The 18,798-nt window shown below is 37.0% G+C and overlaps 2 protein-coding genes across 2 annotated transcripts; both read right to left on the reverse strand.

The window, feature by feature from the left end:
• Positions 1 to 409: 409 nt before the first annotated feature.
• On the reverse strand, positions 410 to 8,423 carry trnau1apa (tRNA selenocysteine 1 associated protein 1a). The gene is made up of 9 exons (XM_067425860.1): positions 8,190 to 8,423; positions 7,879 to 7,976; positions 7,611 to 7,710; positions 7,433 to 7,485; positions 5,601 to 5,732; positions 5,396 to 5,515; positions 1,124 to 1,295; positions 907 to 937; positions 410 to 729 (listed from the first exon to the last, which is right to left on the reverse strand). Exons 1-9 carry the CDS (start codon positions 8,211 to 8,213, stop codon positions 551 to 553), a joined length of 909 nt encoding a protein of 302 aa, XP_067281961.1. The 5' UTR covers positions 8,214 to 8,423; the 3' UTR covers positions 410 to 550.
• A 3,383-nt stretch (positions 8,424 to 11,806) lies between these two features.
• Positions 11,807 to 16,980, reverse strand: sh3bgrl3 (SH3 domain binding glutamate-rich protein like 3). The gene is made up of 3 exons (XM_067425793.1): positions 16,825 to 16,980; positions 15,041 to 15,208; positions 11,807 to 13,886 (listed from the first exon to the last, which is right to left on the reverse strand). Exons 1-3 carry the CDS (start codon positions 16,867 to 16,869, stop codon positions 13,821 to 13,823), a joined length of 279 nt encoding a protein of 92 aa, XP_067281894.1. The 5' UTR covers positions 16,870 to 16,980; the 3' UTR covers positions 11,807 to 13,820.
• Between the last annotated feature and the right edge of the window lie 1,818 nt (positions 16,981 to 18,798).

The following is an 18,798-nucleotide window of genomic DNA, read 5'->3' on the forward strand; positions in this document are numbered from 1 at the left end:
GGAAGAGGGTTAAACAAATAAACAGTAAATAGTTGAGAGAGAAAAAACTAAGCGCTCTCTCAATCTCTTCAAATGTATAAATGGCCTTCATATTTAATTTTCTATCATTATTTACCACAGATATTTTATCAACCTCTATGTATTTGTATTTTTTTCCCAAACCTTCGAATCCCTATTGGGTTATAATTGGATTCATTTGTATTCATTATATGCATAAAGTTAGATGGATAAAATATGTAATACTTTAAACCATTGATAAATGTAAAAACAAGACATTGATGTTTAAGCCAAAAATTATTTCATTATTTATTTGACTAAACTTGCTGTTTATTGTAGACTTCCAACCAAAGAAACATGGCAAAACAAACAAACCAGAATTCATTTCATTTATACACTTCTACTGACATGACATTACATACAGCACTGCATAAACTACATTCTTAAAAATAATAATAAAAATAATAATAATAATAATAATTCAACAAATGTTATTACTTTTAATTCATCTTCATCCTCAGTTACTAGTTACAAACAAGAGTATACTGTGTGCTCAGTCCATATCCTCGTGTTGATAAATTGGTTCTGGTAGGTAACATGTAACACTACAAGTGACCCCTTCCCATGAGTCAGGGGGCTGGAAGAAACAACCCATCAGAGCACTGTAAAGTTCCTCACTCTGGTCCATAAATCTCTCATTTGCCTCCATTACATTTATCTCGGAGTCTGGATCTGCAACACAGAGAAACAAGATGCAAGTGTAAGACACTCCACGTGGTAAAATGAAGGATTTAATATAGTATAATGTGTCATTTTGATGATACCAGGTTACAATTAAAAGCTGTGTTGTTTGCTTTTGTGGAATATTGAGCTCAAAGTAACATCCCCAATATGTAAATAAAAACGTACACTCTAGGTCATCATCTTCCATCTCTTCAGCCTGTGATTTAAAAAAAAAAAAGTTTTTATTAGACACTAATGCTAGCAAAATACTAAATATAGCATATGCCATCTGATAAACAAGCACTGCAGACTAATAGGAATAGAATTCAATTAGCTCATGTGTCACTGATTGGTTCAGGCACATTTGGCATTTTCTGAAAAATCGTGCACAAATAAAATCTACCTGTAGGATGTTTTGGGAAGGATTTAAGTAGTTGTAATCATAGTTCCAGTCATACGTAGACAAATGGCTGGAGTATTGCGGGTAATAGTACTGGTTCAGATACAAGTTATGGATATTGTAGCTGTCTGCATGGAATTGCCAATTTTGGTTCTCAGACGTCTCTTTCTTCTTCCTAGTGGGGGAATTAGAAGGATTAGAAACATTAATGTCAACTTTTTTGTGATAACACAGCATTGTTTATACAGTACTTAAAGGGTTACTTCAGCGATTAGCATATGGCTTTGTATCAATAGAAACCCTGGAGTATATTCAAATGATTGTGCTTTCCCCCCTCATATCCCCCTGAGACAAGAGATTTATGCATTTTATTTCTGGAAAAGTTCCTCCTATGATGCAAATTGACGATATTTGCATCATAGGAGGAATGTTTGCCCAAAGGCTAAAGACTACAGCCAGCAGAGGGAGCCATTTCCGCATGTTTTGTATCTGCGCATGGGGGATGGGAGATTACACTCAGCTCGCAGGGAGAGCTCAGCTACAGGCACTCATTTAAATGGAGCTATGGTGAGCAATGTAAGTCTTTTAACTTCTCAAATTAATTTCTATGAAAGTTAAGCTTGCAAAGGCATAAACTGAAACGCGCCAGACTGAACTCGCGTTGTGAATGTATGCCGCGAGTGTAGTCGCAATTACCTCAGCTCTCATCACTCGTGCAGTTAGTTCTCAGTGCTGTGATACTCGCGCGGTGACTCACTCATTATATTGAACAGACACGTTCAGTTTTTAATTGTAGTTTCTTCTCTAACTCCGTCACAGTAATCAAGTTGTTGGCGTTGGGAATGGCCTCACAGGGCAGCGAAGCATTCTGGGAATTGTAGTCTTTCATCCCCATGGGACAAAAATACATTTTCTGTCTTTTCTCAGTCTAGAAGGCACCAAATTCAAAAATAATTTCACATTTCTACTGCATTGATGACCCAGTTTAAATACAGATTCATCTTCCCAGCGCTGAAGTACCCCTTTAAGGTTTGAGATTTGATCAAAACCCTAACTTAAAGCTGCAGAAGGGAGTTTTTAGAAAACGTTGATTTAGCCTGAACAAGCATAATTCACAGGTCACTCCCCCTTGCTCTCTGCTGCGCTACTCCTCCACAGCTCCTACCCTATCACAATAGAGTCTGCCATTAACACGCAGGCTAGTACAGGGCCACCACTGAGGGCGGATAAATAGTTATGGCGCATTCACTAGGATGGATGAAACATCAACAATATGATTTACATTGACTATGGCCTGCCCATACTTTGACTACAAACTTGGTCCTCAAAAAACGTTGTATTTTGCAATACATGTAATGTAACTATATCACGCTGCACTATTTTTAGAAGTAATAAATATCTAGTAAGATAATATAACGGTAACAAAAGTTACACTATGCAAGTAATTATTCTATCGATATGTAATGTTAAATGAGGTTTGCTAGTACATTATAGCAACATGACAAGCCAGTGAATTAGTAGGTTTCAATGGTTGCTTTGCACAGTGCGTGACATTTTATCTGTATGTTATGCGGCTAGACTTTTGACACTGAGTGGGCTCCGACGAGGAATTCACACCCACGGCGACTTTGAGGAATGAAACAAATCAAGCAAGGATACTTGTTAAGCAGAAATCTGGCTAACTCTGCATCGGTTTTTAATCCTTTCAGGACACGTAATGGAAAAGCCGCTCCGATATTGCCCCTTTTTTTATTTCGGGCTCTATCTAAATCTTTCTTCTAGTCTTTGTCTTATTCAGTTTACCCGTCTTTATTTTATAAGTAGGTGCCACTCGAGGAACTGGCAGTTTGTCCACCATAAGCAAAGCTGCGGCACATCGCTAATATTGAATTTGAATGCCTGTACGCACTGTGCATGAGACGGGTGTGATCAGCGCGCAAAAGCTTAATTGACACTGTTGAGACACTCCTCCTGGCTCTGATTGGTTGGTTCTTACCGGGAGCAGTATATTTCTGCAAATGGAAATAGGACCACTGGGAGGAGCCAGAGGAGCTTTATTATGTTTACAGATTATCGGTCTCATATTCTACTGTCAAGACATAATGAAAGGTTTAACAAATATGTAAAAAAAAATATTTAAAAAAAATTTCCTACTGCAGATTTAAAGGAACACGCCTCTTTTTTTGAAACTCCTCTAGAGTTAAACAGTTAAGTTTTACCGTTTTCAAATCCATTCAGCCAATCTCCTAGCCTGGATGCCAGCCGAACTTAGCCCGCCCACAAAATGTTTTGGTCGGGCAGTTTGGTCTGGCTTTGCTCCATAGAGGAGTAATTATCCCCGAACAGAAACTGTTCGGACCAATGAAATCATCAGGGCGGGCTTTAGACGATGACGGACAGATGATCAACAGTAACCTAATCATGCACATCATCAAAGGGGCTTGGATTATATTTGTTCAAATCCTAAACGGGGAGCTTGTTTGTATATGCATTCACCTTTACAATTTCTCTCAGAAATGATGATCATGTTGGATAAGTACTCTGTATATCATTAAATTATTTTATTTTTTTACAACACCGGCAAAGATGTATTCCAGCCTGATTTCAGCACGTGTGCAGACAGGGTTGCCAAGTTTTTACAACAAAACCCGCCAACTACTAGCCCTAAACAATAGCTTCCCGGGGGGTTCTCCAGGGGGGAAATGGCGTTTGGAGGGTAAGATGTGTGTTATTTTGGCAAGGTTGCCTGCTAAAAGTCACACTCATGGGTCTATATATCACATAATAGTCGCTTCAACCCGCGGACATAGAAAACAACCCGCGGGGGAAAAAAACGCGGACTTGGCAAAACAGTGCAGTTGAACTATGTTGACATTTGACAATGCGTCGCTTCGTTGCACTGATTGGTTGTAGGTCTGTCCAATTGATGTCTTTCCTGGTTCGGTTGAAACACGCCTCATAATCACAGCCCAATGGAGCAGTTTCAGACTCATATTCTGACTAGAATTGAGTATGACCACGTCAGGCTACCGATCTCCGGGTCTGGCGGTTTTAGAATAGCTCATTGAATCTGATTAGACCATAAGCATCTCGCTCAAAAAAAAAAAAAAAAAAAAATGTATTTAAAACTAGACTTCTGTAGTTGTCGGAGAATGTCGGAAAATAAAAAGTTGCAATTTTCTAGGCTGATATGGCAAGGAACTATACTCTATTCCTGCATAATGATCAAGGAACTTTGCTGCGGTACCATGGATGCAGCAGGCGTAATGATATTATACAGCGCCTGAAAATAGGCTAACTTCCATTAACATAACAAACATGACAACCTGCTATACATGGCTTACACAGGGGACTGTGCTGGGGACTATTTTCAGACGCTGCATAATATCATTGCAGTCTTAGTAGTTATTTCTGTATAGTAACTACAGTAGAGTCAAGTTTTAAAGAAAAATATCGAAAGTATTTGGTCATTTTTGAGCAAGATGATTCACTGATCTTTGCTAAGCTATGCTACAAGTGCTACGCCAGATCCAGAGATTTGCTGAATGGGTCTGAAAATGTTAAACTCAACTGTTTAACTCTAGAGAAGTGGAGTGGAGTGAAAAAAGTGGAGTGTTCCTTTAATAAACATTGCCAGTTAGAAGATAAGTCACTTTTGCTATGGACATATACGATACCTTATACACTTTACACTGAGTAATGCTTCTTTTCATATACCATTCAAAAGTTTGGGTTCTGAATTTAAGAAAGTCTTAGGTTCACAGAGGCTGCATTTATTTGATCAAAATTTTTAAAATATTGTTAACATTTAAAATACCTCTTTAATATAATTGTAATATATTTTTCAATGTATTATGCTGATAAGAATATTAATAAAATATTGTAATTTTTTCTGGTGATAAACTTGTCATCATCATTACTCCAGTCTTCAGTGTTACGTGATCCTTCAGAAATCATTCTAATATGCTGATTATTAATGTTGAAAATAAATATATTGGTGGAAACCACAATACACTTTTTGACAATGTTCAAAAGAACGGCATTAATTTGAATTATTTTGTAACATTATAAAATGTCTTAACAGTCAAATTAGAGGAATTTCATGTGTCCTTGCTGAATAAAATTATTATTAAAAAATTAAATAAAAACATCTAACTAACCCCAAACTTTTGAATGAGTGTATTTTTATTAGAAGCAAAGTATGTGTGCAAATAACCAAGTAAAGAAAAACAATGCAACCACATCTCATGATTTCCTATCATAATAAATACTCACAGTTTATTTGCAGCCATACTGAGACGTAAAGGTTTCCTTCCGAGTCCAGAAGTACCCTGCAGTTCTGCCAAAGCCCGTTTCTGCTCTCTCTCACTCTCAAAACTCACAAAGCCACAGCACCTAAAAAACAACAGGAATCAGCAAAAGGGAAAGTATGGAAATTAAGAGGAAACCATTTGATGGGAATTTATCTATCAGGTCTCACTTTGAGTATCCACTGCTGTCCAGAACTATCTTCCCACTGCAGCAGGATGAAAAATGAAAATTAAAGAACTCATACAGCATGCCATCATCAACGTCTGGGGTGAGATCCGACACGAAGAGGGAGTAAGTAGAGCTGTGGGGAACAGCAGTAAGACAGTGTTGAGAACATCGGTTTTAATAGATCGTTCAAGGCAGGCAAAAAATAGCATTAAGTTCTTAAGTTACCACATCTATACTCTATAGAACTCTATTTTCACCCAAAAATATACACCTATCAGGCATAACATTATGACAACCCTTATGCTGCCAAAACAGCCCTGACCCGTCGACTCCACTAGACCCCTGAAGGTGTGCGGTGGTTTCCGGCACCAAGATGTTAGCAGCAGATCCTTTATGTCCTGTAAGTTGCAAGGTGAGGCCTCCATGGATGGGACTTGTTTGTTCAGCACATCCCTTGGATTGAGATCTAGGGAATTTGGAGGCCAAGTCGATACCTCAAACTCGTTGTTGTGCTGCTCATACCATTCCTAAATCATTTTTGCTTTGTGGCAGGGCACATTCTCTTACTGAAAGAGGCCACAGACACCAGGGAATACTGTTTCCATGAAGTACATGTCAAAGTAAGATTCACATGGATGGCAGGACCCAAGGTTTCCCAAAAGAACATTGCTTAAAGCATCATGCTGCCTCCGCCGCCTTGCCTTCTTCCCATAGTGCATCCTGATGCCATGTGTTCCCCAGGTAAGTGACGCACACACACTTGGCCATCCATGTGATGTAAAAGAAAATGTGATTCATCAGACCAGGTCATCTTCTTCCATTGCTCATTGGTCCAGTTCTGATGCTCACATATACCCAACTGTTGTCTCTTTCAGCAGTGGACAGGGGTCAGCATGGGCACCCTAACTGGTCTGTCTATACAGCCCCATATGCAACAAACTGTGATGCACTGTGTATTCTGACACCTTTCTTCCAGCATTAACTTCTTGAGCAAATTGATCTACAGTAGCTAATCTGTTTGATCTGACAGCCGTCGCTCCCCACGTGCGTCAATGAGACTTGGCCGCCCATGACGCTGTTGCCGGTTCACCACTGTTCCTTCATTGGACCACATTTGATAGATACGGAGCACTGCAGACCAGGAACACCCTGCAAGAACTGCAGTTTTGGAAGTGCTCTGACCCAGTCGTCAATCACTCACAATTTATCCTTTGTCAAACTTGCACAAATCCTTACACTTACCAATTTTTCGTGCTTCTAACATAACAACTTTAGGACAAAATGTTCACTTGCTGCCTAATTTAGCTCACCCACTAACACTTGCAATGATGTTGCAATGACTTGTAAAGAGATAATTAGTGTAATTAACTTCACCTCAATGGTATGCCTGATCGGTGTACACAGTTGACCACTTCCTGCCTGCACAGGACATTTCCATTCTGATAATCCCTGACTGACTGGTATATTTTTGCAACTGTAAATTACTAAATCTCAAGATACTTCAGGGATGATATAATCAATTACACAGCAACTATTTTGCTTTGAATTTGCCAATAATAAAGCAAAACAGTACAAAAACATACTAAAATTAAACCTGAAAGCTTTTGGAAGCTGCATATCAGATTAGAAAATAATTACTGTTCATGGTGAAATTAAGAATTCTAATTGTAATGAAGTTATAATAAATTTTTATCCAAGCTTCACTTCTTTCAGTCCACACAGGATGTACTTTGAACAGTTAGGTGCTTGCAGCACTATATTGCACAAATCATTTCAAAAGATATTTCAAAACATGCTTGGGTCTACTCAAGAAAGAAAAGATGCATTTCTTACCAGCTTTCACCATGTTTCCCATAAGTGGTACGACTCAACTTGAACCTCTTTGGCTGTAAAGATTGCATTATGGTTTAAGGTTATGATAGAACATTTTATTGTAAATGTTCTGCAGTCTCATATTTTACATATTAACTGGTCACTTCAAGTTTAAATATAGTTAATTGTGAAGGATTACAGGAGTGGCACCAGGTAAAGGTTTTCCATTCACTTTACGGAGGCATCTCTCTACTGATGTCTCATCTATCAGCTCCACAAAGCCATATCCTGCCATTTCCCTGAAGAGATCAAACAACATCCTGACATTTAATGATAGATAGATAGATAGATAGATAGATAGATAGATAGATAGATAGATAGATAGATAGATAGATAGATAGATAGATAGATAGATAGATAGATAGATAGATAGATAGATAGATAGATAGATAGATAGATAGATTCACCCTGTTATTTTGTCTCGGATCAGTCTGACACTCATCACTGTTTCTCCCATATGAGCAAACGCTCTGTGTATGAACTCTTCATCCATGTAGGGCTCCAGCTATCAACACAGACATCATACATTTTACAGCCTGATTTTAAGTGTCACCTTATCGTTTAGTGTACAAATTATAAACAAGCCCGTAGCCTAGAGAGAGAGAGAGAGAGAGAGAGAGAGAGAGAGAGAGAGAGAGAGAGAGAGAGAGAGAGAGAGAGAGAGAGAGAGAGAGAGAGAGAGAGAGAGAGAGATTGTTTGTTTGTTTGTAGAACTCACATTGCCCATCCAGAGGCTGTTCATTTTGCGTTCGTATGTTCATTCGAGATTTTTGTTGTTTCTATCGTTATTTTTTTTCAAGAGTGTTTACATTACCGTCGAGTTATTCATTTATTTCCAAACAGCCGCTTCTTTTTGATTGTTTTGTGAAGTAAAATCAGGTTGAGAGACTGGCAGCACGTGCAAATGTTTATAATGAAGTCATATCGTCCGACATCGCCATCTAGAAGCGCGAACCAGCACTATCACTGTTTACTGTGAGTGTGAAATGTCATTTTCTTTTAAATATTAAAGGAAATCCCGCACACTATGAATGCTTGCAGAAAAAAAAAAAAATATATATATATATATATATATATATATATATATATATATATATATATATATATATATATATATATATATATATATATATATATATATATATATACACACACACACATAATAATTTATATATATATTTAAATTATTAGCAACATTTTGGTATCATAACCTTCATCATGCATATAGGCATATTACTCAAACTTCATCACATTTAAAAAGATGACATGACCAATCGCAGAGAACCATTAATTTGCAGTCCCGTTCAATGACTGAATGTCTCATTGACAAAATCTCTTTGACTATGAAAAAGTATTAAAAAATTCAATCTAGACTTTGGAGTATTATTGCAATGAAGTTTATGTGCTCTGTTTTCTCAAGTTGAGAGCAAGCTGCAGTCAGGTCTGAAAAACTGCTTTTATCCACAATATGTCCATTTATTCTACAGAACACATAAACTTCATTGCAAAAGTCAGACCTTTTGACTGGTGCCAAAACTCTACGAGTTGGCTGCCAACTTATTCAGGACAATGTACCTCAGCAGGAACTTGTAAACAGAAGACAAAGCACTTCATCAGTCATTTTGCATTGCAACATGCAACAATCTACAGATACCCACACCTCTTTTTTCAAATCAATGCAAACACATCAGACAACAACAACAACAAAAAACACAAAGATAGGGTCAGCGTGGCATCTATGGAACAGCTGGGGGATGGGCATGGATCTCGGGACCCTGGCAGCACCTCACCTTGATAGCCCATTGCATTACGACTCTGGCAGAGGTCTATCCTATGCCATGGCCATGAGGGGTATCAAAGCTTTATAATACCTTGTTATTAATAGCTGATCAATATTACCATTATTATAATTATTTTTATTGTTATTATTATTAAAATCATTGTTACCACTACTATTATTATCACTATTAATGACTTTATCAATATCTACCATTATTAATATTATTATTACTATTACTACTATTGTTTTTATTTGTCCTCTTCCTGACCCTTTAACCTTCCCCTCATTCCGGATGAAATGAGTATATTTGTATATATGTTTGTCATTACTACTACTGATAATACTATTAATACTATTTGTCATTTCTAATTAATTGGATTTATCATTATTATTGTTATTATTATTAATATTGCTATTACTATTGCTGTTGTCACCTTCTTCATACCCCATTTTATTTCCTTATTTATACACATATTTTTTTTTTGGTTATGTCTGTTGTACTTCCCTACATGATTCTTTATTCATACATTAACACTCCCACACCAGTTACACGCACAAGCACACACACACACACACACATACATACACACTCACACATCGTACTGGCATGTTATGTTTTGTTGGCCCTTGTATTTGTATTTTGCATCTTACTTCTCTTTTGTAAATATTGTACTTGTCTGTTTGCATAATAAAAAAATAAAATAAAAAAAAATCAATGCAGACTTAACTTTACTCAGATTCAAGTAGTTCTATTGACATAAAAGACTTTACATTTCCACAAGATTGCACGTTCGTACTATTGATACGCATTCACATGTGATCGTGTTGTGTCGGCCCAGATACGGGTACCATGTACCAGATGTGGGCTGGAACTGTTAGGCTAGGTAGGATATATTAGGCACCAAGTGAACATGAAAAGGGTCAGAGAATATCCAAAACTGCAACTGTTGTGGGGTGTTGCTGGTCTGCAGTGGTCAGTATCTATCAAAAGTGGTCCAAAGAAGTAATAGTGGTAACAGGCGACAGGTTTCATGGGCGGCCAAGGCTCATTAATGCAAGTAGATTGGATGTATGGTACAATCGAACCGACGAGCTACTGTAGCTGAAATTGCTCAAAAAGTTAATGCTGGTTCTGACTGAGAGGTGTAAGAATTCACAGTGCACCTCAGTTTGTTGCATATAGGCCAGATAGCTGCAGACCAGTAAGGGTGACAGAAAGTGGGCAACAGTGGGCAAATGAGCATCAGAACTGGACCACGACGGAGCACTGGAAGAAGGTGGCCTGGTCTGATTAGAATCATTTTGTCTTTTACATCACGTGGATGGCCTGTGCATGTGCATCGCTTTCCTGGGGAACACATGGCACCAGGATGCACTATCTCTCTCTCTCTCTCTCTCTCTCTCTCTCTCTCTCTCTCTCTCTCTCTCTCTCTCTCTCTCTCTCTCTCTCTCTCTCTCGTTTTTTTTTGGCTCATCGAAACTGTGCATATAGGCTATTCTTTGGATGGTTATTCATTCACATGAAGTGGCCGGTGTGGAGAGGTTGTGTTTCCTTTTAGAACCACACGAGGGCGTCAGACATCGCTTTAATTTTTTTAAAATTCAGTACATCCCCCTTTCAGGACTACTGGCTAACTATAATTTGGATCTTACTTTAGATCAAAACAAACGGGAAAATATGGATTTTCTAATTTTAAAATATTAATAAAGGGCCTGTAAAGTTTAAATTTTAATTGGTATAGCATACCAGAAGAATGAAACTTTAAGAAAATGTTGGAATAAACATAATTGGCTAGGTTTTGAGAGTTTACTTTTGACACCAAATTTGAAGCCACACAGAAGCAATGCAGCTTTGGATAAATGGATGTAGCATCTTTAATGTTGTTGATAGATTATGGAACTACAACTATATAAAAACATTGCTCCATTTAAGACATATTTTTGTAACAGATTTTATATCACAGTTACATTTAATATCCACAAATATTTATGTGAATCTATCCATTCTTAGGTGACTTTATGTAGTGAGAGTGCCGAGCTGATAGTGGGGATGAATAATTAACTGCGGCTCCCTGATCATGTGTCAATATCCTTCCTTCAGGCTCAGGTTCAAAGATTATATGCAAGTACAAGCAAATCATTTAGAGTGCAGCAGCATAAAACTAATGTCAGTTTTCATTGGAAGTCAGTCCTTACCGTACATACACCACACAACACAACACTGAGCACTGCATGCTTCGGAAGCAATACCATCTGATATATTTCACCTGATCAATGCCTAAAATGTGCTAGAAATTGTTTTACAAACAACAATGATCCCAACTGTATATTCCCTTTAAACAAACAAAATGATTGTTCCATAATGTGCCTTCCCCCCTCCCATAAATATCTATGGGGAACAATCAAAATCAATCAGACTGACTTAAACACTAAATCTAAATGACATTAACACTCATCTCCTACTGTAAGTTAATTTGATTATCATGAAAATGTTTCTAATTATGAAAATTGCTTCCTGCAGTTTTAGATAAATGTCTGCCAATAAATGAAAAAGGTTTTTTTTTGTTGTTGTTGCACTTTTTATTTGACCCATACATCATTTCACCATCTTCTTGGAAGACAACAGCATTTCTTTCCCTAATGATCATTCTTTTATTTTGGCCAAAAAGGGCGTTGGTCCAAAAGCAAAGCGGTACAGCACAAAGAGACCACAAGAAATCGTTACAAACAATAACGACAGAGGAAGATTCACAATAATTTTATGAGCCAGCTGTCTGTGCGAGCAGGTCCCACATTCTCAATCATGCCTGCAAAGAACAATAGTGGCATATACTGTAAATATGACTAACACTAACTGGAAGCTGCAGACATTACGGATGCAAGATGAAATAAACAGGTAAGATGTGGGACCACGACTCGCATCAGGGTTGTATATAAGACTGTGCCAAGTATACAGTATAAATTAAGTACCAATATGACCAACATAACACTCTAGAGCCTAACTTGCTATAAATGTCAATGCTACAACCTCCAAAGAACTCGATTGATAGACACTTGATGAAATAGTATGTACATGTGAACTATGCGGTATGGACTGATTCGGCTACTAGATGATGAAATTCGTGGTTGCAGCTTAAGTACTGAGCTAATTAAAAACTCAGGGAAGGTTTGCATTGCTGATCACAGAAACATCAATATTTAGTGCATTACCAGTATAAAATGAGATGAAATTCTGTGGTATAACAGGAATGTGTTGGAGTTGAGCAGACCTTTGTCATTATTCCTTTTTCTGCTAGTATCGTTGAATCTCAGGAAAGAATGTATCTGGGTCATATTTCACTGGGAAAAAAATCAAAAGGAAATGATATTTTGCTAACTTAAGCCAAATTTGGTTTTCTTCAGTTTGACATTTTCACTGCAATTTAGCACAATTATCATTATACAAATTGAAAAAATTAGTAATGTAAAGATTTAAATTTAAACACAATGGTACGTGTGTATTTATTAATAGTATTAGTCGTTAAAATCTTCACTGATTTTGATAGAGTAATTTGGACAAGGAAAATCTGTTGATAAAACAATATTTAATAAATTAAAGAAAATTGTGTTTTACTGTTTAATTGTGTGTGTGTGTGTGTGTGTATATATATATATATATATATATATATATATATATATATATATATATATATATCACTTCTTGACTACATGACTTATGACCAAGATTCATCCTTTTCGCTGAAAGTCTGTAGATTTTAAGATTCTTCAATATTTCAGACCCTGGACCAATCATTTACCCACAGCTCAAATTCTGTTGTCAGAGGATAGAGGAATATGCTTATACGGAAAAACACATTCATACAGAAATGTATTGGCACAGTTTAACGCAACGGAAAGTTTTTCAGTCTCTGAATTTTGGGAATGTTGAATGGAAATCTGAGAGCATACCTGTGGCACTGCTAAAGCAAAGCAGTGTGCTTAATATAGAATCTAATAATGCTAGGTCGCATCATGTTGGAAATTAGGGCGTGTGTTTTTAAGGTACCAACACAATACAATTTCAGCCCATGAATAGTTAACCATTTCCGAATGATTTATCAGTACTATTGGTGCAAAATGGCAAACTGTTTCAATTACTTGACCCAAATGATCCTTGTATTTCTTGGACTGTGGATTAGTTCAGTCTGGAATAAACATGGGTTGCTGCCCAGGTTAGTCGACCTAATTACTACATATCCAAGAGCTCTGATCCAAACAAGATTAAGACAAATTAGTGGCGTTTAAGCGTCGGAACCAAAGAGGACACAAGACAGGAAATAAACAAGATAATCAAAACAAAAGCACAAAGGAGTAAGTGAGTGAATGTGTCTCGGATTGAGGGTAAATATCGCTGTTGTACAGAGCGAGTATGTGCTTTTCTGTTGATTCTTTTTGGCATGTGGCATGGCATTGAGACGTATAAGGTAGGCACCGCCAGCGGAGCAGAAGGGAACAGGCAGGCCTCCCTTTGGGAATGTGGACATGGACCAGGGAAGGAAAGAGGATGTTGGATGCTACCAGGTTTGGCTCTCATGCAATCTTCAGAAACTGTTCCACTGTGTCTGCCTCCACTGCCTCAGAAAACATCTCGTAATTCTGAAAGAAAGAAACACACAGTATAAGCATCTATGGAGTTCTGAAAATAATAAATACAAATATTAATTTGTGACCCTGGACCACAAAACCAGTCATAAGGGTCAATTTATACATCATCTGAAAGCTGAATAAATAAGATTTCCATTGTTGTATGGTTTATCAGGACAATATTTGGCTGATACACAACTATTTGAAATCTGAAGGAGCAAAAAAGTTAATTAATATTGAGAAAATAACCATTAAAGCTGTCCAAATGAAGTTCTTAGCAACGTATATTACTACTAATAATACATTTTTGATATATTTACAGTAGGAAATTTACAAGATACCTTCATTGAACATGGTCTTTACTTACTATCCTAATGATTTTTGGCATAAAACAAAATCGATAATTTTGACCCACACAATCTATTGTTGGCCACAAATATACCCATGTGACTTATGACTGGTTTTGTGGTCCAGGGTCACATTTTATTTATTGAATTACATTTCATTCTCTATGACATATTGTATAAAAGGAATACATTATATTTAAAGGGACTGCTGACATTGCTCTTAAACCTGTAAGACTTTCTTTCTTCTACACCTCATAAAATAAGACTTTTTAAAGAACTCTTTAGAAAAATGTTATAGTTTTGGTTCCAATACTGAAACTATTTGGTTATCAATATTCTTCAAAATATCTTCTTTTGAGTTAAGAAGTTGTCATACAGGTTTGGAACAACATGAGGGTCAGTAAATGATGACAGAATGACATTTTTAGGTGGGCGATACCATTAAGTAAACTTAAAAAAACCTCATTAAAGTAATAGTTCATCTAAAAGTTAGAATGTAGACATTATTCACTAGAAAATGTGATTCAAGTTTGTGTTCACTGGCAGAATTTCAGTAAATAATGACTTTTTAATTATTTTGGTCTGTTAGTCACACAAACCTATGATTTAATAAGACTAGTATGGACTAGTTTTATGGTACTTCTGTTTCCTTTACTTTAATATGGGAGGAGAACATTTGTTCAAAGATGCTCCTCGTTTCATAAGGGTTTGGAATCAACAGAGGGTGAGAAAATTATGACAGATGTTTATTTTTAGGGAACTATTCCTTTCAAGTCCTATAAACAAATCATAAAACACCCCGTTCCCAGTCCTCCTTACCCCACAGTACTGGTCTTCATTGAATATCTGAGGTGGGATCGCTGTGGGGTTGCCTGATTTACTCCTCATCTCATCGCGGACTGCACCGCCCACCGAGATGTCAATCAACTCGTACTTGATGCTCTTACTGTCCAGAATACGCATAACCTCTGCCTGCTGAGACTTGACCTGAGAAAGAAGGAGAACTGTCATGGCCAAGCAGTAAATAACTGCACGGTGTCTTTCCTGAGCCTCTTTTGTTAAATAACTGAACCAGGTTGTTGTCTTATTTGCATTTTTCAAGCCACCACTAGAATTATTCAAATTTAGCTTAAGATTCAAGGATTGCTTCAAGATAACAAAATTACAAAATACTTTTGTCTAGTAGAAGTTAAATTTATCTTTAATAAAATAATAAAACATAAAAAAGGCCAACCAACAGTGATAAAAATGTGAATGCAACTTCCTGAAAAGTCACATGATCATGTGAGAACATTATTGAAGAAGTGAATTCACTGTACCATTTCAGGAAATGTGTTAAAATGGTACTGTAAAAACATTCTCCTCATCCTTTTTTACCAACCACATTGAATCATTGCATGAATAGAAGTACAAAATGTGTACTTTGTTTTTAAACTCCCAATGGCTTATACAATATTTTGTTGATGATTAATAAAGAAACACTATGTGACTGCTGTATTCAGGAAGTATCTGCAAAAACCACACCTTAGGCAATTTGCTGGTTAAAAATTAAACATTAACCTACATTAAAATGGAAAAATATAATTAGGGGATTTAATGCATATCTCATCAATTAAACGTTTCCAGCCTTTCACTGTCTGCAATAGGTGACTCCGTATTTGCAATTGGTATTCAACTTCAACAGCTGTCTGCCGAAAACTCTGCTGTCTTGTTACACGTTTTAATTAGCTTTTTTAATTTGCTTGTGTTTTGTAAAACATATTAGGCTCCGTCTGTAAGTACTAACATATTAATTTTGTCATTATTAGTAGCAGTATGTTGCATGTAATAATGTAAAATGCAAGTAATTTGCCTGACATGGCTGGTCATGTGATCCCAATATGGTGGCACCCGTGAGGGGCGACCCACTCCATGTAGACAAAATTTTACTAACAAGTGCAGCAATTTAATACATTTGTAAAACTTTAATAAGCAAAAATGACAACTTTAAATATGTTCTTCTTTTCACGTGATTCCCAGGCCTGTTATAAACGCAGCAGATTTTAGCAGATTCATAACAGTTTTTTTTTTTCTTTATTCGTAACAGATGTGCACACTCAACAAACAAAGCAGTAATGCAACTAGCTTGCACTTGCTCGGGAATGCATCGCTTCAATCTGATTTGCCATAATGACGTGTTCAAGATTTAAAGCGGACGTTTTTATTTACCAGCAATATCTAATGGGCGCTCGTGCAAAACAAACAGTTTATAAAGGTTGCACTTCATGCACCATTAGTAAAAGCCCAACTAACGTTACATTCGACACAGACAGACATGACTTCCGCTCTCAATGCAATGCACATCATTCCCTCAACATCGCTACATCCACAATCTACAAATAACTACGATTTGCAATCACTTAAACCGTTTGAGGTCTGCAATAATGTCTTAGTAAGGCGTTTATACGCGTTCTTATTTCGCAATAGCGATTAAATGTGGCTATATGCATGTTAACGGAGCTGTTGGGTGTGTCTAGCAGCCTAATCCTCCATTTCAACTGAATTTAACTCTTCAGATGCAATGCTTCCTTTCGGAGTTCACATTGCCACAGGTTTATTCTCACCTCTCTTGATGCAGTGACGGTTGTATAATACAGTTTGACGCCCATTGTTGTGAATCGTAATGTCCCTTTGTGTTTCTGGAGGCGATCAGTTCCCGTTCTCTTGCTCTATAGTCGCCGTATCACCACTGACACACGCTATTCACTCATTTAAAGAAACAGCGCCTTATTTCCACAAAAGGAAATGCGGTCTCATTTTATGTTACCTTTCCATTGCACAAAAGGTCCTTTATAGTGGAAAAAAAGTTCGTATGCAGTGTTGGGTAACTAAGTGGTTAGTTACTGTAGGCTAATTTAATTACTTTTCCCTTGAAAAAGTAAAGTAAGGGATTATTTTTTTATTTTTTTTCTGTAATTTATTTAAAGTTACTTCTAATGTAATTGAACTAGATACTGTGTAGGCTGTAGAACAATTATATAATAGGCTACAATAGTGGAATTAACATCAAAATGTAAAATCTAACTTTAAAATGCATGTTATGCCATTCTCACATGTACTTTGTTCAGTTAATAAGAATAACTTGTAGTTTTATAATATTTATTTGAGTGAATTAAAAGAGCCGTTTCATGTCTATCCTTGAATTACTTAACTAATCGAGATTGATATAGGATTTAGAAAGTAAGTTCAATACTTTTTGGAAAGAGTAATTTGTACAATTATTGTACAATATGTTCTGTTATATTTCAGTGGACATAATGTTTTGTGTAAAGACTTTTTAAGTTATGTATCGCCCCTGCCACTATATAATCCCCTCACCCTTATTAAAATGAATCTCATTCTAATTTAAAAAACAAAACATCTCTAATGGATGTGAACTCCTCAGGACGAGTTGAAGTCTTCTCTTTTTTATCACATCATCTTATGTTTTGTAAGTTTTGTCAGTTTAAAAACAAAGAGTCAACCCATTTATCGTGATTTTTGTAAAAAAAAAGATTATTGAAAACTGGATATTTGTAGAAGTATCAACAACTTCTTTTGACAAATAGTTTGCTTTTTTTAAATAAAATAAAAATTGTAGTTTTCCTTTCTAAACATATCTCTGCACGAGTCTTAATAATTACAGTCTTTGAAATTAAGTACTGAAGTCCGGTTAAGCCCACTCATAAATAACTAAATAGGCTACAGATACCCATTCATATACACATAAACAGATCAGGGGCCCGTTCTTCGTGCGTCACTAACTCAGTTAGCCGGATTTGATTGTTGATGATTTGGCTTGATCTCGGATCTTGAACTTGATGTCATAGCAACAGGTCCATTCGAGTATCGATGCATCTGCCCTCTTCAGTGAACGCAGGAACACGCAGTTATCTTATATAATTGAATCCAAATATTTTAATCCAATCCGCAAATTTGTTTGAAGAACCAAATTAGCCAGAGTGATTACAGAGTGTTTATCACGATTAGAAGATCTGGGATCTTTCAAATCATCTCAGATGTATTAATCGAGGTACGAAGAATGGACCCCAGGCATATGATAATATTGTCGTGGTCCCCGTTTTGCTGCCAAAACAGTCCTGACCCATCGAAGCATGGACTCCACTAGACCCCTGAGTCCTATGAGTTGCAAGGTGGGTCCTCCATGGATCGGACTTGTTTATTCAGCACATCCCAAAGATTCGATTGAGATCTGGGGGATTTGGAGGCCAAGTTAACACCTCAAACTCGTTGTTGTGCTCCTCAAACCATTCATGAATCATTTTTGCTTTGTGGCAGGGCGAATTATCCTGCTGAAAAAGGCCACAGCCACCAGGGAATACTGTTTCCCAGGACACAAGGTTTCCCAGAAGAACATTGCCTAAAGCATCCCACTGCCTCCGCCGGCTTGCCTTCTTCCCATAGTGCATCCTGGTGCCATGTGTTCCCCAGATAAGCGACACACACAACCAGCCATCCATGTTATGTTAAAGAAAACATGATTCATCAGACCAGGTCACCTCCTTTGCTCCGTGGTCCAGTTTTTATGCTCACGCGCT

This window comes from Pseudorasbora parva, chromosome 19 (genome assembly GCF_024679245.1).
Source record: "Pseudorasbora parva isolate DD20220531a chromosome 19, ASM2467924v1, whole genome shotgun sequence".
NCBI lineage: Eukaryota > Metazoa > Chordata > Actinopteri > Cypriniformes > Gobionidae > Pseudorasbora > Pseudorasbora parva.

Bases quoted from the DNA above. Each gene is read 5' to 3' on its own strand.
- trnau1apa (XM_067425860.1), bottom strand. From the start codon at position 8,213: ATGAACAGCCTCTGGATGGGCAAT. The intron at 7,486-7,610 runs GTAATCCTTCAC...CAATCTTTACAG, and splicing joins CTTTACCTGGTGCCACTCCT to CCAAAGAGGTTCAAGTTGAG. The intron at 1,296-5,395 runs GTGAGTATTTAT...TTCCCCCACTAG, and splicing joins AGTATGGCTGCAAATAAACT to GAAGAAGAAAGAGACGTCTG.
- sh3bgrl3 (XM_067425793.1), bottom strand. From the start codon at position 16,869: ATGGGCGTCAAACTGTATTATACAACCGTCACTGCATCAAGAGAG. The intron at 15,209-16,824 runs GTGAGAATAAAC...CTTCTTTCTCAG, and splicing joins CCGTCACTGCATCAAGAGAG to GTCAAGTCTCAGCAGGCAGA. The intron at 13,887-15,040 runs GTAAGGAGGACT...TCTTTCTTTCAG, and splicing joins ATGAAGACCAGTACTGTGGG to AATTACGAGATGTTTTCTGA.